The sequence below is a fragment of the Phymastichus coffea genome, unplaced genomic scaffold (assembly GCF_024137745.1).
Source record: "Phymastichus coffea isolate CEN01 unplaced genomic scaffold, Cenicafe_Pcof_1.1 PCOF00003, whole genome shotgun sequence".
NCBI lineage: Eukaryota > Metazoa > Arthropoda > Insecta > Hymenoptera > Eulophidae > Phymastichus > Phymastichus coffea.
This window is the reverse complement of record NW_026706814.1, coordinates 10,979,396-10,994,167: the sequence shown is the minus strand read 5'-3', so window position 1 is coordinate 10,994,167 and position 14,772 is coordinate 10,979,396. Positions and strand designations below refer to the sequence as shown.

The following is a 14,772-nucleotide window of genomic DNA, read 5'->3' as shown; positions in this document are numbered from 1 at the left end:
GCGGAGAGAAGAGGGATGCACAGTTCGCCCGTATCTTCGACCAGATCACCAACCAGATCCGGGAGGGCGTCGCACAGGACACCGTGCTCCGCCGGTTAGACGACGCCCGAGCCCGACTCATCCTGCGGGTACAACAGCTGCAGAAAGAGGGCGTCATCGCGCCGCCACACCCAAGGCCGAGCCCAAGGCTCACCCTAGAAGAGGTCCGTGAGACCCCGGAGGGCTGGCCGACCCGAGGCGGGCACACGAGCCACCCCGCCCCGCCACCAAAGACGTCGGTGCACGCGTGGGTGTACGGGCGATACGCATCCAAGGGTGTACCTACTGGGCAACCCACCTCAAGTTCGAATCGCCCCACGCCCAAAGCTCAGGACGCCTCCTCGCAGACCACCGGCGAGAAAAAGGACGCGACCACCCAGACCCCCCGCTCGGAGGTGCACCGCGGAGTCCAGGTTAAACCGTTCCGCTGGGCGGTGTCAACCCAGGCGACACCGACCCAACTAGACCGATCGACGCAGGCCTATCCCGACCAGCAGGAGCTAGCCTCGCAAACCTGGCCATCCACGGGCGCGCCAGGAACTTCGACGGACCGAGAGGAGGCTCCGAATCGAAGGGACGCGCCCTCCGAGTGCGGCCGGAGGCCATGGGACGTGGGCAGCAACCCCGGAAATACTCCGAGGCCTGCCCGCGTATACCCCTGCATCGGCCGGCCGTACGAGAGCGCGGATTGGCCCACCTCCCCGTTGAGCGAGTGGGCAAGCCGATCGAGCGAAGAGGGCTGGCCAAGCATCGGGCGAGCGCTGGCCGAGCTCGGGAACGCCTGGAAGTTCGTCATGAGCTTCCAACGTCGAGTTCTGACCAAGTCGGCGCAGTTCCTGGAGCTACCCGGTGCGATAATCCTCCTGGACCCGTGGCTTGAGAAACTCGAGCGGTGGCAACGCTACGAGTTGGCGGTCCGGGCAATACAACGAGGGCAGTCGCCTGTATTTACGGCGCCCCCCCCAGTATTGCCCTATCCGGAATTCCGCCGGGCGTCCAGCACGGAACACCAGCGCCGCCAAGGGCCTAGAGCTTCTAGGCCCACAGCCCGGACCGCCCGACCAGGACGACGAGGACGCGGCGACCCCGGAGCCAGCCTATCACGGCCGCGTGAGCGTAGACGCCAACTCTTCAGGGGGAAGCACAGTGACGGTCAATGTCAGCCAACGTCACGGGCGCTGGTCGGAATACCAACGGAGCGCCCATTCCCTGGGGAGAAGAGAGCGGAGCCGCGCGAGGAGCGCGAGCCGAACCCCAAACCCCAACATCGTCGACCCGGAGGGACGCCGAGAGGGCCAATCGCGCCGAGACGCCGAGGGATGCTACGTCTGTGGACATCCCGGCGTCTCCAAATCATCGCGATGCCCGAACCTCGCCCGCCACGGCGAATTCCGTCGCAGCCGCAGCCACCGGCGTCACTGACAGTCGTCCACTAGGACAGCTAAATAAAGGATTTCTACCTCATGTCACCGTCGCATTCATTTCACTTCACCCCTCTCACCTCGCTAGTCCTCACCCTCGCATAATCATTCCGCGCTAAGATCGTCGGAGACTACCTCGGGTATCACCCGACTAGGAGGGGGCTATAACGGCCGGGACCGTTTTCGCGGAAGATTGTCCGCGCGCGAGGCCGAGCATGGCCGAGCGGGCAAGCGAGCGAAGAAGGAAGAGAGAAGGCAGGCGCGTGCCGCAGCGACGGACTAGGGTGGGGAGACGATTTTCGACACTTGTACTGAGACCGGCGAGCTATAGGGAACGCCACGTGCGCACGTGGACAAAGAAGAAGAAAAAAGAAAAGTGACCTGACTTAGGAAAAAGTGCGAGTGCGAGAGCAGATCAGGGACTATCCTCAAAGATCGCCGTAACTTGTGCGCTGTCGTCTGGAGTGGGCGATCACCAAGGGCAGAACTTGCCCGCCCGAACGAGGGCGATAACGCGGGCGACGAGAAAAGGGTAGTCTGTCTGCAGCAGCTACTTCCCGGTGAGTTCCTTTCTTTTGACAAGTGATAACTCGGCGTGCGTTTAGTTACGCGAGCGAGCGCCTCTCTCTCCCTCCGGATTAATACGCGAAGCGAAATCTCGGCATGCGACGTTGTATGAAGAAAAAGCCCATACGAATGAATAAAGCTTGATTTGATTTGATTAAGGGTTGACGTTGTGTTGGTCGTACCCAGGAAGGCATCTCTGTCCCTTCCCACGCCCGTGATTGGAACTCACGCACGCTCTCGTGCATTTAGCCGTGCTTTCGCGATCCCATTTCAGGGCAGCGCGTGCCCGCCCGTATTCGGCGGAACGCCAGGAAGCGGCTAGCTGATCGGGGCGGCGGTGAGCCCCGCACCGACCAGTGAAAATAAAATCTTTAACGGGCTGTGAAAATAATCTAATCATTTCTCGGGCCGTTACAAATATAATAATAAAAAATAATCTAATATAAATTAAAATATTTAATTTATTCAAATTTTTATTTAATAATATTTTAAATTCATTATTTAAATATTTAATAATTAATATAAAAATTATATTCCAACGAGATGGAATAAATCAAAATATATTTGGCATAAATAAAAGAATGTAATTTCTACTAATTTAATTTATTGAAAATATTAATGATGTAGAAGGATCAAAAATAAAAAATAAATTTATTATCATTTTATTAAATAATTTAATTTTTTTTTATGAATATTATTTAATTTATTAAATTTATATAAATTTAAATTATAAATAATTATAATTATAATTATAACAAGTAAAGAAAAAAAATATACAAAAATAATCATAATATTGGTCTTATTTAAGGAATAAAAAAATATTATAAAATAATAATTTTAATTTGACAAATTAATGTTATAATTTAACTAATTTTTTATCAATTGATATCTTAAATTTAAGATTTGATTTTTAAATCAAAATATAGTATATTAATACATACTTCAATTGATTAATAAGCTTTTAATCAATTTATAAATAAATTTAATGATGTTCTTTCAATTACAATTGGTATAAATCTATGATTAACTCCACAAATTTCTGAACATTGTCCATAATATAAACCAGGTCGGTTAATCATTAGATTAATTTGATTAATTCGACCAGGAATTGCATCAACTTTAATACCCATAGAAGGCATTGCAAAAGAATGAATTACATCAAGTGATGTAATTAATAATCGTATTTGAGTATTAATAGGTAAGATTATATTATTATCAACATCTAATAATCGAAAATTTGAATTTTCATAATCTTTAATTATAAATGAATCAAAATTAATATTATAAAAATCATTATATTCATAACTTCAATATCATTGATGACCAATACATTTAATAGAAAATTGAGGACTATTGATTTCATCAGTTAAATATAAAATTTTTAATGAAGGAATTGCAATAAAAATTAAAAAAAATATAGGAATAATTGTTCAAATTATTTCAATTATTTGACCTTCAAATAAAAATCGATTAATAAATTTATTAGTTAATATATGATATAATATGTATATAATTAAAGTTAAAATCAATATAACAATTAATATTGCATGATCATAAAATATAATTATATTTTCTATAATTGGTGAATTAGCATCTTGTAATGAGATTTGATTTTAAATTGATATTTCTAAAAATAATAATTATTATATATATAGAATTTAAACCTATTGCACTAATCTGCCATATTAGATTAAATTTTATTTAATAAAAATTTTAGGAATTTCATAAATTGAATGTATATTTAAAGGTTGGCATATAATTCTTTCAATTGAATTATTTAATGAAAATATAAAAATAATGATTCGATATCTAATAAAACTTTCTCATAAAATAAAAAAAAAAATAAAGTACTAAATATAGAAATAATTGATCCAATTGATGAAATAACATTTCAACATAAATAAGAATCTGGATAATCTGAATATCGTCGAGGTATACCTCTTAGTCCTAAAAAATGTTAAGGGAAAAAAGTTAAATTAACACCAATAAATATTATAAAAAAATGAATTTTTAATCATTTAAAATTTATAGATAATCCAATTAAAATTGGAAATCAATAAATAAATCTACCAAAAATAGCATATACTGCTCCTATAGATAAAACATAATGAAAATGAGCTACTACATAATATGTATCATGTAAAACAATATCAATCGAAGAATTAGATAAAATAATACCTGTTAATCCTCCAATTGTAAATAAAAAAATAAATCCTAATAATCATAAATTTCTAATATTAAATTTAACTTTAACTCCATTTAACGATGCTAATCATCTAAAAATTTTAATTCCTGTAGGAATTGCAATAATTATAGTTGCTGAAGTAAAATATGCACGGGTATCAACGTCTATTCCAATAGTAAATATATGATATGCTCATACAATAAATCCCAATAAACCAATTGTAATTATTGCATAAATTATTCCTATAGTTCTAAATACTTCTTTTTTTATACTTTCATTATTAATTATATGAGAAATTAAACCAAATCCTGGTAAAATTAAAATATATACTTCTGGATGTCCAAAAAATCAAAAAGGATGTTGATATAAAACTGGATCACCTCCACCAGTAGGATCAAAAAATGAAGTATTTAAATTTCGATCAAATAATAATATAGTAATAGCACCGACCTCTTACTTGTAAATTATTTAAATTTTAGAATAGGGTCGGTAAACATCTGAATAACTATAAATCCGTAAGGATACAATTTAATCGGAACGTTAATGATTTTCCGGTCGGTCTTCGGTTAACAAAGAGAGAGGGTCAGCGCAAATAACTCAGTCACGAATTTCCTTTGTTTGATCTTACCGCTCACACTCGGTTCATAAAATGACGGAAAAGTCAGCGCGAATATCCTCGATCTCAATTTTCATGGGTTAATCCTAACGCTCACATTCGGTTTGCGAAATGGCGGGAAGGTCAACGCAAATAGCTAATCAAGATAATTTTATTCGATTAAACCTACGTTCGTAATAAATAACTAACGAAAGGTCAGCGCGAATCTTAACTCACAATTTTTATTCGTAACATCTAACACTCAATAAAAGTTAACGAAAGGTCAGCGCGAATACTAAATCGCAATTTTCTTTCGTAAAATCTAACACTCAACAAATAGTTAACGAAAGGTCAGCGCGAATCCTAAATCGCAATTTTCTTTCGTAAAACCGAACATTCAATTTACATCTACGGAATGGCGGACAGGTCAGCACGATCCGATAGGCACCGGCGTCGACGGATCCACGCGTCGCGACGACCTACGGCACTGAACGATTTATTCCCGCACTCCGCGATTAAATAAAAATGAGTAGCACTTTGCCTACTTACAATTTTTTTCTTGCGGTATTGGCAAACAAAATTGGCAAAAATATCTGAGAGGCGTCTAGCGCTCATAATTCGGCAGCGAGATTAGCTGATAGAGAGGCTCCTTCTATCTAGATATCCAGTGGCAAAATGGACGAGAATCGGCTTCTCGCGGTCAAAGATCGCTTTTCTTCTCCTCTTTCCGAGAAGAAATGTTATTATTGGTCGGTATGCTAATTCGGATATCGGTAGCGCCCTCCGAATATTTTATTATTGGTCCGTATGTAAATTAGAAGGATACAGCGCCCTCCTTAACTCTCCTACTTTCGTCATTATTTACCCTCTCTTACCCCCCACTAAGGTAGCTATCGTTAGTTGTTGGAAAAGATCTACCCCTACTCTTATCTATTTGTCTATCCGGACGGAAATCAAATTTTATTCTAATTTGCTCATTGGTCGTGACGTCACTAGCGAATTTTGTCAGAGGTTCAAATTCGGTCAGTTAAATTATTATTTAAACCTAAAAGGGGTAGTTGTCGTTCGCTATCATAATAGGGGTGTCGGTCGCGTGCGAATTTTACACTTCGATATTTGTTTCATGTCCATTCTTTTCTAATTTATAATTTTAATTTTATTGTCAGAGATACGTATATAATATACGCCGTTTCATTTGTAGCGCCCTCATCTTCGCATTTGCATATTATTCTATCTATTATTTTATATCGTCTGTCTCGCTCGCTCTTGTTTCGTCTATTTCGCACGCTCTGTCTCGCTCGCTCTGTCTCAGTCTGTCTCGCTTGCTCTTGCTTAGTCTGCTTCGCTCGCTCTGTCTCGCTCGCTCGCTCGCTCTCAGTCTATATCGGCGCTTCAAGATGGCCGCTCAGTTCCTAGCGCGTACGCCTCCTATCCTTGTGCCGGTTGTTGGGAGCGCCTCCTGGGGCGCTCCCGTGTCGGTTCTTTGATGTTCCCCCGGGTGTTTGTGTGTGTGGTTGCTGATATTCGTGTGTGTGGCGCTCAGGATGTCGCCGATGGTGTTCAGCAGCCCGACATAGCTGATGGCCGGCTGCCACTTCATCGGCGATTTTCTGCTCGCCCCAGGAGTGTCAGTGCCTCGGGAGTGTTAGTGTTGGTGTCTGGGAGTGTAACGGATCTGCATGTGTCATCAACATGCATTTCCGTTGCATTTCCCAGTCAAGTTTTGCATTTTTCTTTCGCTGGTCGGCAACACGTGGTCGGGAGTGTATGTGAGTGAGTGTGTGCGTGCGCTCTCTTTTTCTGTGGTGCGCTCCTTTTTTTCTGTCTGCTCTTTGAGCGTCCGTCGGATCGCGTTAGACAAGTTTGTTTCGTCCATATCTCCGACGTGGTCGTTCGGACATAAAAAAGAGTAATTGTTCGGTATAGGGCGCGTTTAACTTTATTTTATACAACCGGTTACGGGGCGGCAAGGGACGGGGATGGCCTTTCTGAGGTGTTGCAGTACTCAGGAAAGGCCTTATAATGTACCGCATTACAGAACCCCCCACTAAGCCGGTACACTACCGCGTGTACCGCCAGTTTGCTTTGTTCCCTTTTCTTGCCGTCCCGTTCTCAGTTATCGTCAGATATACCAACATCTTACCTGGTGGGGTTATCCCCCTTAGTCCGTGATCTGTTCTGGTCGGAGTCCGGTGCGTGCTGAGTCGGCTTGGCTGCATCCTCCCTTCTCCTTGGTCCATTAAGTCTAGTGTCTAGGTCGGCAAGGATTGGTCAGGAGGGGTTGAAAATTAATACGCAGGTTGGTCAGTTTAAGCCAGGGCTTGGCCCTGGCATTTATTCCGGTCAATACAATCTGGTGGTCCGTCGGCGGTTAATGATACCCACGCCTGCGGGAGCGATCGCGCCTCTCCACTTCCTCCATCTCTTGGAGGGCACGCTGAAGTTGTTGGAACTCCCTCAGGCGTAGGTCTCGGTCGTCCTCTTCATCGTCGGAGGTCCCACGGTTGTGCGACCTCCGGAGCAGTTCCCTCGCCCGCTCCTCCGCCGATGGCCTGGCGGAAGAAGCGGAGGGTCCGGCGCGGGGTATCGCTCCGGTGTCAGCCGTTGGCCTCTCCCTCGGTGGCCTTTCCTGGTATGGAGCTCGGCCCTGGGTTGCCTCCTGGTAGGACGGTGGAGGGTCCTCCGTCTCCCGAGGGTCCGAGCTCAGCTGGGTTGCCTGGTCTTGATGGCGGGGCTCGTGTGTGGAGTTCTGGTCCCAACCGGACCCGGAAGAAGTGGACGCTGGTCTGTCCACTTCGTCCCACCCACTCCGTCGGCTGGTGGTCGGTCGAGGTCTCGGTGGAGGGATGTCGTTCCCCACCGCCGGCCACAATTTCCGCAAAACGTTCCCTCTTTGGGACGGGAACAGTTCCCGAAATTGTGGTCGGTCTGCCAACAGTTAAAGCATGCTCGGAGGGGGGGATCAACCGTCGGGTCGGTTGGAATCTCCCTCAACTGCCCGAACCTAGCTCTGGTCCGGGGAGGGAGTCGACCCCAGGATGGTATCCTGGCCGCAGCAGCTGGTCGTGTTGCTGCGCGGCTGGTCGGGGGTCCAGGTAGGTCATCCTCCGATCATTCGGAGGATAGATCTCCTGCACCCACCAGATCGTCCAGCTACAGGTTGCGCCGCCGATTGTACTTGCGGCGCTTGCCGCTGGCCGTCCGGTAGTGCAGGCCCTGGACCTCTGGACGGTCGACGGCATCCATCCTGGTTGTCGCTATTGGCCGGGTGGTGGTGGTCCGGCCAATTGGGGTCGAGGTCACAGGCAACCAGCCTGGGTGACCTCGACTCCTTGTGGTCGACGGCTGTACGGTGGTGGCTGTTGAGGTCGATGGCTGGTCGGTCGGTGCTGGTGGTGGATGGTCGGTGGCTGGTGTGTGGTCGGTCAGTGATTTTGGTTGGTGTTGGCGTGATGGCTGTTGGTGGCTAGCCGATGGTGCTTGAGGTGGATGGTCGGTCGGCGGTGCTGGAGGTGGATGGTCGGTCAGCGGTGTTGACGGACGGCTGGGCGGTGGTGGCGGAGATGGTGGAGGTGGACGATTTTGCTGTCCCTGGGCATCGGAGTGAAGGGGGGCGGAGCTGGTGGTCCAGTTGGTTGGAGGTTGATGGTCTTCCCCTTCCCAGCTGGTACTGACTCCGTTCCCCTGCCCAGGTAGTCCTCCAGCTCCTTCTCCGCTTGCCCGTCTAGGGACAGCTGGGACCCCTTTGAGGTGTCCGAACAATGGGATTTTAAGGTCCCATGTTCGGACAGAATCTCAGCTGTCCTGCCGTCCGTTTGGTCTGTTTCCATCTCCTCCCGGATGGCGCGGACCACTTCCATTCGCCGGCGTTCCTCACGCCGCCAGTCCGACTCAGGGATGCGGGCCTGAAACGTGAGGGCCCCGCGAAGGAGGCGCTCCCTCTCTTGGCCCTCCGGGAGTGGTTGAGGTGGCTCCTCCTGTTCCGCCACTTCCATGGCCTCCAGGCGAGCCTTCTCCTGCTCGATTTCTTCCACCATGTCCTGGATATACCAGGCCGACGGGTCTCCTGTCGGGGGGGGGGGGCTCGATGATGGGCTGAGCCCCTACCCTCTCCTGGTACCCAGGCATGGTGGCCAGTGCCTGCAAGCGAAGGCTCTCCTCATGGCGGTCGGTTTCCGGGGCCTTAGCTGGTGTGGTTTCCCGCTTCCTGGTCCCCGTGATGGTCCTGGGGACGGTGGACAGCGGGATCTTCACTGTAAGACTCAGGCCCTTTTTCTTCGCCATGAGGATCCTTGGGGCCATGGTAGATCTGAAATTTAAACAGGTTAGTGCAACGGTCTTTAGGTCAGTATCGGGACAGTACCGTGCATGCACTTATCTGCTGAGGGGTGTGGCTTAGTCAACGACTATACCCCCACTAAGCCTGGAGAGGCTAGCCTGTCCAGGCGTGGGACAGCACATCTAGAGGTCAATCACCAATGTTCGCGTAATTATTCCCCACGCCACAACCGTGTTAGTACGCGAGTTAAACCCATGAGTCGGACAATACAGGGTATGGTCAGATCGGTCAGGTTATCTATGTTCTCTTCATTTTAGTTTTATCTAAGGTCATAATTATTTTTGTCAGGGTTCTTGAAAGGTTTCAGTTGTTCAATATGAACTTTACCAACTTTTTTCTTTGTCAGTGTCTCGATGGTAAATACTGGGTCTGAGAGTTTATCTAGCAATTTGAAAGGTCCTTCATATTTTTCGCTTAATTTGGTCGAGAATTTATTTGCTGCATTTGATAGGTGATGTGTTTTGATCAATACTAGGTCTCCGGTTTTATATTCGGTCAACTTTCTTCCAGTATTAAATCGGTCGGCCATTTTCTCATGCTTTATCTCTAGGTTTCTTTCAACTAGTTCATATAGGTCTTTTAATCTTTTAAGCCTTTCTGTCCATTCCTCTGGTTCTAGTGTCAGTTCTAGTTCGTTTGATTCTACTTTTCTTCGTAAACTTTTTATTAGTTTCGGTTGTCTGCCTTAATTCAGGAATGCTGGGGATGTTTGAGTAGCTGATTGTATTGCCGTGTTCATGGCGTGTCGGAACTCATTAATGTGTTTATCCCAATTCCTGTGGTCATTTTCAACGAACATTGCTATCATAGTTTTTATCGTTCTATTACTTCTTTCGACGGGGTTAGCTTGTGGATGATATAGCACTGTCGTGTTGTGTCTGATACCGTATTCCTGTAACATGCCGTCTAAGTGTTTATTGACGTATTCTTTCCCATTATCGGTCAGTATGTAGTCGGGTGTTTCCCATCTGAATATAACGAGTTCTTCTAATGCTTTCGCAACGTTTTTCCCGTCTGCAGAGCGTACTGGTTTCATTTCTAGCCAACGTGTAAAGAGGTCTTGGAAAACTAAGAGGTATTTATTTTGTGTTTTGCTTCGGGGAAATTCCATTATGTCAAATGCTACTATTGCCCATGGTCGGTCTATTTTCCGTGGTTTCATAAGGCCTTATTGGCCTAGTTGGCTGGATTTATATCTTTGACATAGCGGACATCTTGTGACGAAGTTGTAAGTGTCAGTATACATTCCTCGCCAGTAATATTCGGTACTAATTCTCGTATACGTTTTCTCTATACCCAAATGTCCCGCTACTGGAAGACAGTGTGCGTTTTTCATGATTTCCATTTGGTATTCGTCAGGTAATACCAGTTTCCATTCCGTTTCTCCATTTGTTAACGGGTCCATAATCGGGTCTGGTCTGTTATAATATAGCATATCGTCTTCAATTTCCTAGTCAGGGTATTTATCTGGTTTTTCTTTTACGTCTTTACGTTTTTTCAGGTACCAGTTGTCTTGTACTGTGCTGAAGGCTGCGATTTTGTTAGCCTCTTCGTCCATTCGTGACAGGGCATCAGGTACTTTATGCATCGTGCCTTTACGATGTTTAAAGGTCACGCGTTCTTGCATCAGGTCGCATATCCATCTTCCTAATCTACCTTTTGGTTCCTTTATGTTAAACAGGTATATTAGTGCTGAGTGGTCAGTAATAACTGTATAGTCATATCTTTCAAGGTACGGTCTTAGTTTCTTGATGGCATATACTATTGATAATAATTCTTTCTCTGTTACTGAGTAATTTCTTTCTGGTCCAGTCAGTGTTCTGCTAATATATGCTATTGGATGTTCGCCATCATCAAAGTTTTGAGTCAATACAGCACCAATTGCAAAATCGCTTGCATCTGTCTGAACCGTGAATGGTCGGGCGAAGTCTGGTCTTGCTAATACTGGAGCTTCTGTTAATGCTTGTTTCAGCTTGTCAAATACTTCTTGTTGGTCAGTTTCCCAGTTGAATACTTGATGCTTCTTTAGAAGTTTTTGTAACGGTACCTTTATTTCCGAACAATTTTTTATGAATCTCGAGTACCATTCAACCATTCCCAGGAAGCTACGTAGTTGTTTTACCGTTTTGGGTACTGGAAATTCTAGTACTGTTTTAGTCCGGTCTGGGTCAGGTCGTAGTCCTTCTTGGTCTAGCAGAAAACCTAAGTAATTTAAACGAGTACAGCCGAATTCGCATTTTTTCGCGTTTATCTGCAGTCCAGCTTCATTAATTCGGCGTAGTACTAATTCTAAATATTTTGTATGTTCATCGAAGGTCTCAGTTGCTATAATGATGTCATCAAGGTATGGAAATATTTGAGGTTCCCAGTCAGGTCCAAATAATGCATCAGCTAATCGTTGAAAGGTCTCTGGGGCATTGACGAGTCCGAATGACATAACTATGAACTCCCACAATCCTTCACCTGGGCTTGCAAAAGCTGTATATTCATAGCTGTTTTCATCTAGGGCTACTTGGAAGTAGGCTTGTTTAAGGTCAATTTTGCTAATATATTTGGCGTGTCGTAATTTGTCTAATATTGAATCCATGTTAGGCAGTGGATATGCGTCTTTCGGGGTCATACCACTATGATATCGTCCAAATAGGCGAAAGCGAATTTGCCTAGTTCGGGGCCGATCACGCTATCGATCAACCGCTGGAAGGTGGCGCCGGCGTACGAGAGACCGAACGGCATCCGCACGAACTGGTAATGTCCCAGTCCGGGTACGGTAAAGGCTGTAATTGGCCGAGATTTAGGCTTGAGTGGGATCTGGTGATACGCGCTGCTGAGGTCGAGCGTCGATATATAGCGTGCGTTTCGCAAACGCCTTAATATATCTTGCATAAACAGTAAGGGATACGCATTCGGCTCGGTGACTTTGTTGACCTTTCTGAAGTCAATACAAAATCTGTACGAACCGTCCTTCTTGCGTATCATAACCACTGGGCTCGACCAGCCACTGTCCGCTGGTTCGATTACCCCTTGGGTTAACATTTCCCTTACCAGTTTATGCATCTCCTGCTCGACCTTATGCGATACCGGGTAGTAACGCTGTTTGATTGGCTTCATATCACCGACCCGAATCTCGTGCTCGATGCCTGCCGCACATCCCAAGCCCGTCGGGGCTCGAGATAGGGCCTCGTCGATGGTCTTCTGCAGCATGGCCTGTTGGGTAGCCGTAACCTCGGCTAGTCCGATTGTAGTAAATCTCGGACCAGCCTCTAAGCTAAGCTAGCTACTTCTAGATCCATTTTAGCCTGTGATCCCTTGAACAGCAACGTGTTATCGTCGGGGTCAAGTACCGCTCTGAACAAACTGATGAAGTTCACTCCTAAAATACATTCTTCGACGAGGGTAGGGAGGATGGCTACTCTCGTCGGCATCGTCAATCCTCCCACGGTGAATGGTAGCAGGGCGTGACCAACGATCGTTAACTTACGACCGTCTGGTAATCCTGCTGTACCCGCGTGGGTGGTGTCCAATCTGACGCCCAGCACAGACGCTATTTGTAGAGCATTACTACCCATGGCTGTGGTGGAAGCTCCCGGATCATAGAGGGCCCGTATTTGGAAGTCCCCTATTTTCACCGACAGCCACCAACGCGTCTCCTGTTCCGGGGAATATCGGGAAACAGCTTCGACGGCTCCACAGCTTTGCTCCTTATTCATCATAGCGCTAGCCATTGTGCTGTCGCGTGGTCGAGTGACGTTACTTGTCGTCCGAGCCCCTTTGGTTCGGGCAATCGGAGTTTCCATGGGGTTCCTCTTCGACGATTTATCCGCCTTTGCCCGTGCCCCCGAGGGCGTGTGCGATCCATACGTCACCGCCTCGGCTGGTCTAGGGTCTCTGGCTCTATTAACGTCATTACATTCATTCTCCACGTGCACTCTACCGCCACGCTCATCTTTGGCGTCACTAAGGGAGTTCTCGCTCTCGTCGCTCAACACGCTCGCTACTAACGGCGTGGGCTGTGTTGGCGGAGGCTGCGAGATCTCTTTAACGGGGTTTGGGTTACGGGATGAAGGAGTGGGGTCAACCCCACCTATCCACTCCTTTGCTCGTTTCCCTTATTGCATTGGAGACAGAAGTTCCTGTAGTACCCCAGTAGGCCACACTCGGCACATTTGATCGGCCCTGAGAACTCTCTTCCTTGTCTGCGGGGAGTCTCCGGCCTCTTGGCTCGGTCCTCGGAAGTCAGACTTTTGTCGGCGCAGTTACTCTTTATATCCGCCGATATTTCCTTAAGGGACAACAGCATTTGGTTGAATACGTCGGTGGGTAGAACCTTATTCTAGCCATCGACCGATTCCAGGCTCGGATTAGGTGTCGCCCCCGAGGGCGTCGGTGTGTAGACGACCTGGTGCTTCACCTTCTCGAGTACCTTCTCCATGCGGTCCAATCTATCAATTGACTTCCGGTTTGTCACCGGATATAGATGCTACCTTCCCCTTCCGACCCTTGCTCGCGTCGGTGCGGGGGTGATACGCCAACTCAGGATAAAGGGTCGACTGAGGGTCTGGTATCGTCCGCTCCATCCTTCGCTGATGCAAGTTATTCTGGGCCGTCGTGGCCAGGTCCTTCAGAGTCCGCACGGAGTCCACTTCTGACCTCCGTATTTGGCTCTGGATTTCCGGGAGGAGGTTGGCATGTAGCAGGTCCAGCTGGCTCTCGTGTGTCATTTTGGGGTTCAGCCGACTCATTAGGTCCATCATGTTCGCGATGTATACGTTCGCGGGTTCGTCTGGGCCCTGGTATCGGCCTTGAACTTCTTTGGTTAGACACTGCTGCTGTTGCCTGCTGGTCCCAAACCATGCTCTGGCGTCTGCCTCGAAATCCGCGTAGGAGAACCATTCGTTTCGCATTGCTTCGTACCAGACGAGGGCAGGACCGACGAGTAGCTCGGATACAGCCATGAGCATCTCGTCTTCTGTGAGTCCAGCGCTGCTCCTCGAGTTGTCCAACCTTGATAAGAAGGTGTCGATGCTCGCGTTGCCTTCTCCGGAGAACCTGAGCTTCCATCCCCTGACGATGCGGCCGACGTCCCTTGTTGTCGATAACGGGCTTGACGTCTGTTGGGATGGCCAAGTACTTGGCGGGTGGTTGTTCACTTCAGTATCAACTCTACCGAGTTGATGCTGTCCACCCTCTCCGAAAGGGGGCGTCCGGCGGGGGGTCCTGCCGGCGGCCCCCGTGGGCCTCTGTCCGGGTCCGGCTGACGCGCTCTGGGGTAGCCTGGCGTCGTAGTGGCATGTGAATGTATCCTGGAATGCGACGCTCCTACGCGTGTTTTCCGGTTGTGGCTCCTCGTTGGAACTGTTCGAAACGTCTTGCCGCATATCTCTGTGTATGGCATTTTCCAGTGCGTTTATCATGGCTGACAGGTTGTCCATTTGTTCCTGCACCTTGATATTGGTCCTGAGTATTTGTTCTACCATTTGTGTTAGGTTAGACATATTCGAACTCCGTAAGTCTTGTACTTCCAATTTCTTCTCATTTTTTCTGGACCGGAAAATGAGGTCTTGAATCATCACCGCGAATGCCGGCGGGAGTTTAAACTGGCTGCCATCGTCAGCCGCTATAGTAATAC

General features: G+C 47.2%; 1 protein-coding gene across 1 annotated transcript; it reads right to left on the bottom strand.

Moving 5' to 3' along the window:
• Positions 1–2,831: 2,831 nt before the first annotated feature.
• Positions 2,832–7,911, bottom strand: LOC131665806 (cytochrome c oxidase subunit 2-like). The gene is given in 3 exon segments (XM_058937940.1): positions 2,832–3,654; positions 7,193–7,735; positions 7,812–7,911. Coding segments are annotated over 3 exon segments (1,305 nt in total). The 3' UTR covers positions 2,832–2,992.
• Positions 7,912–14,772: the final 6,861 nt, after the last annotated feature.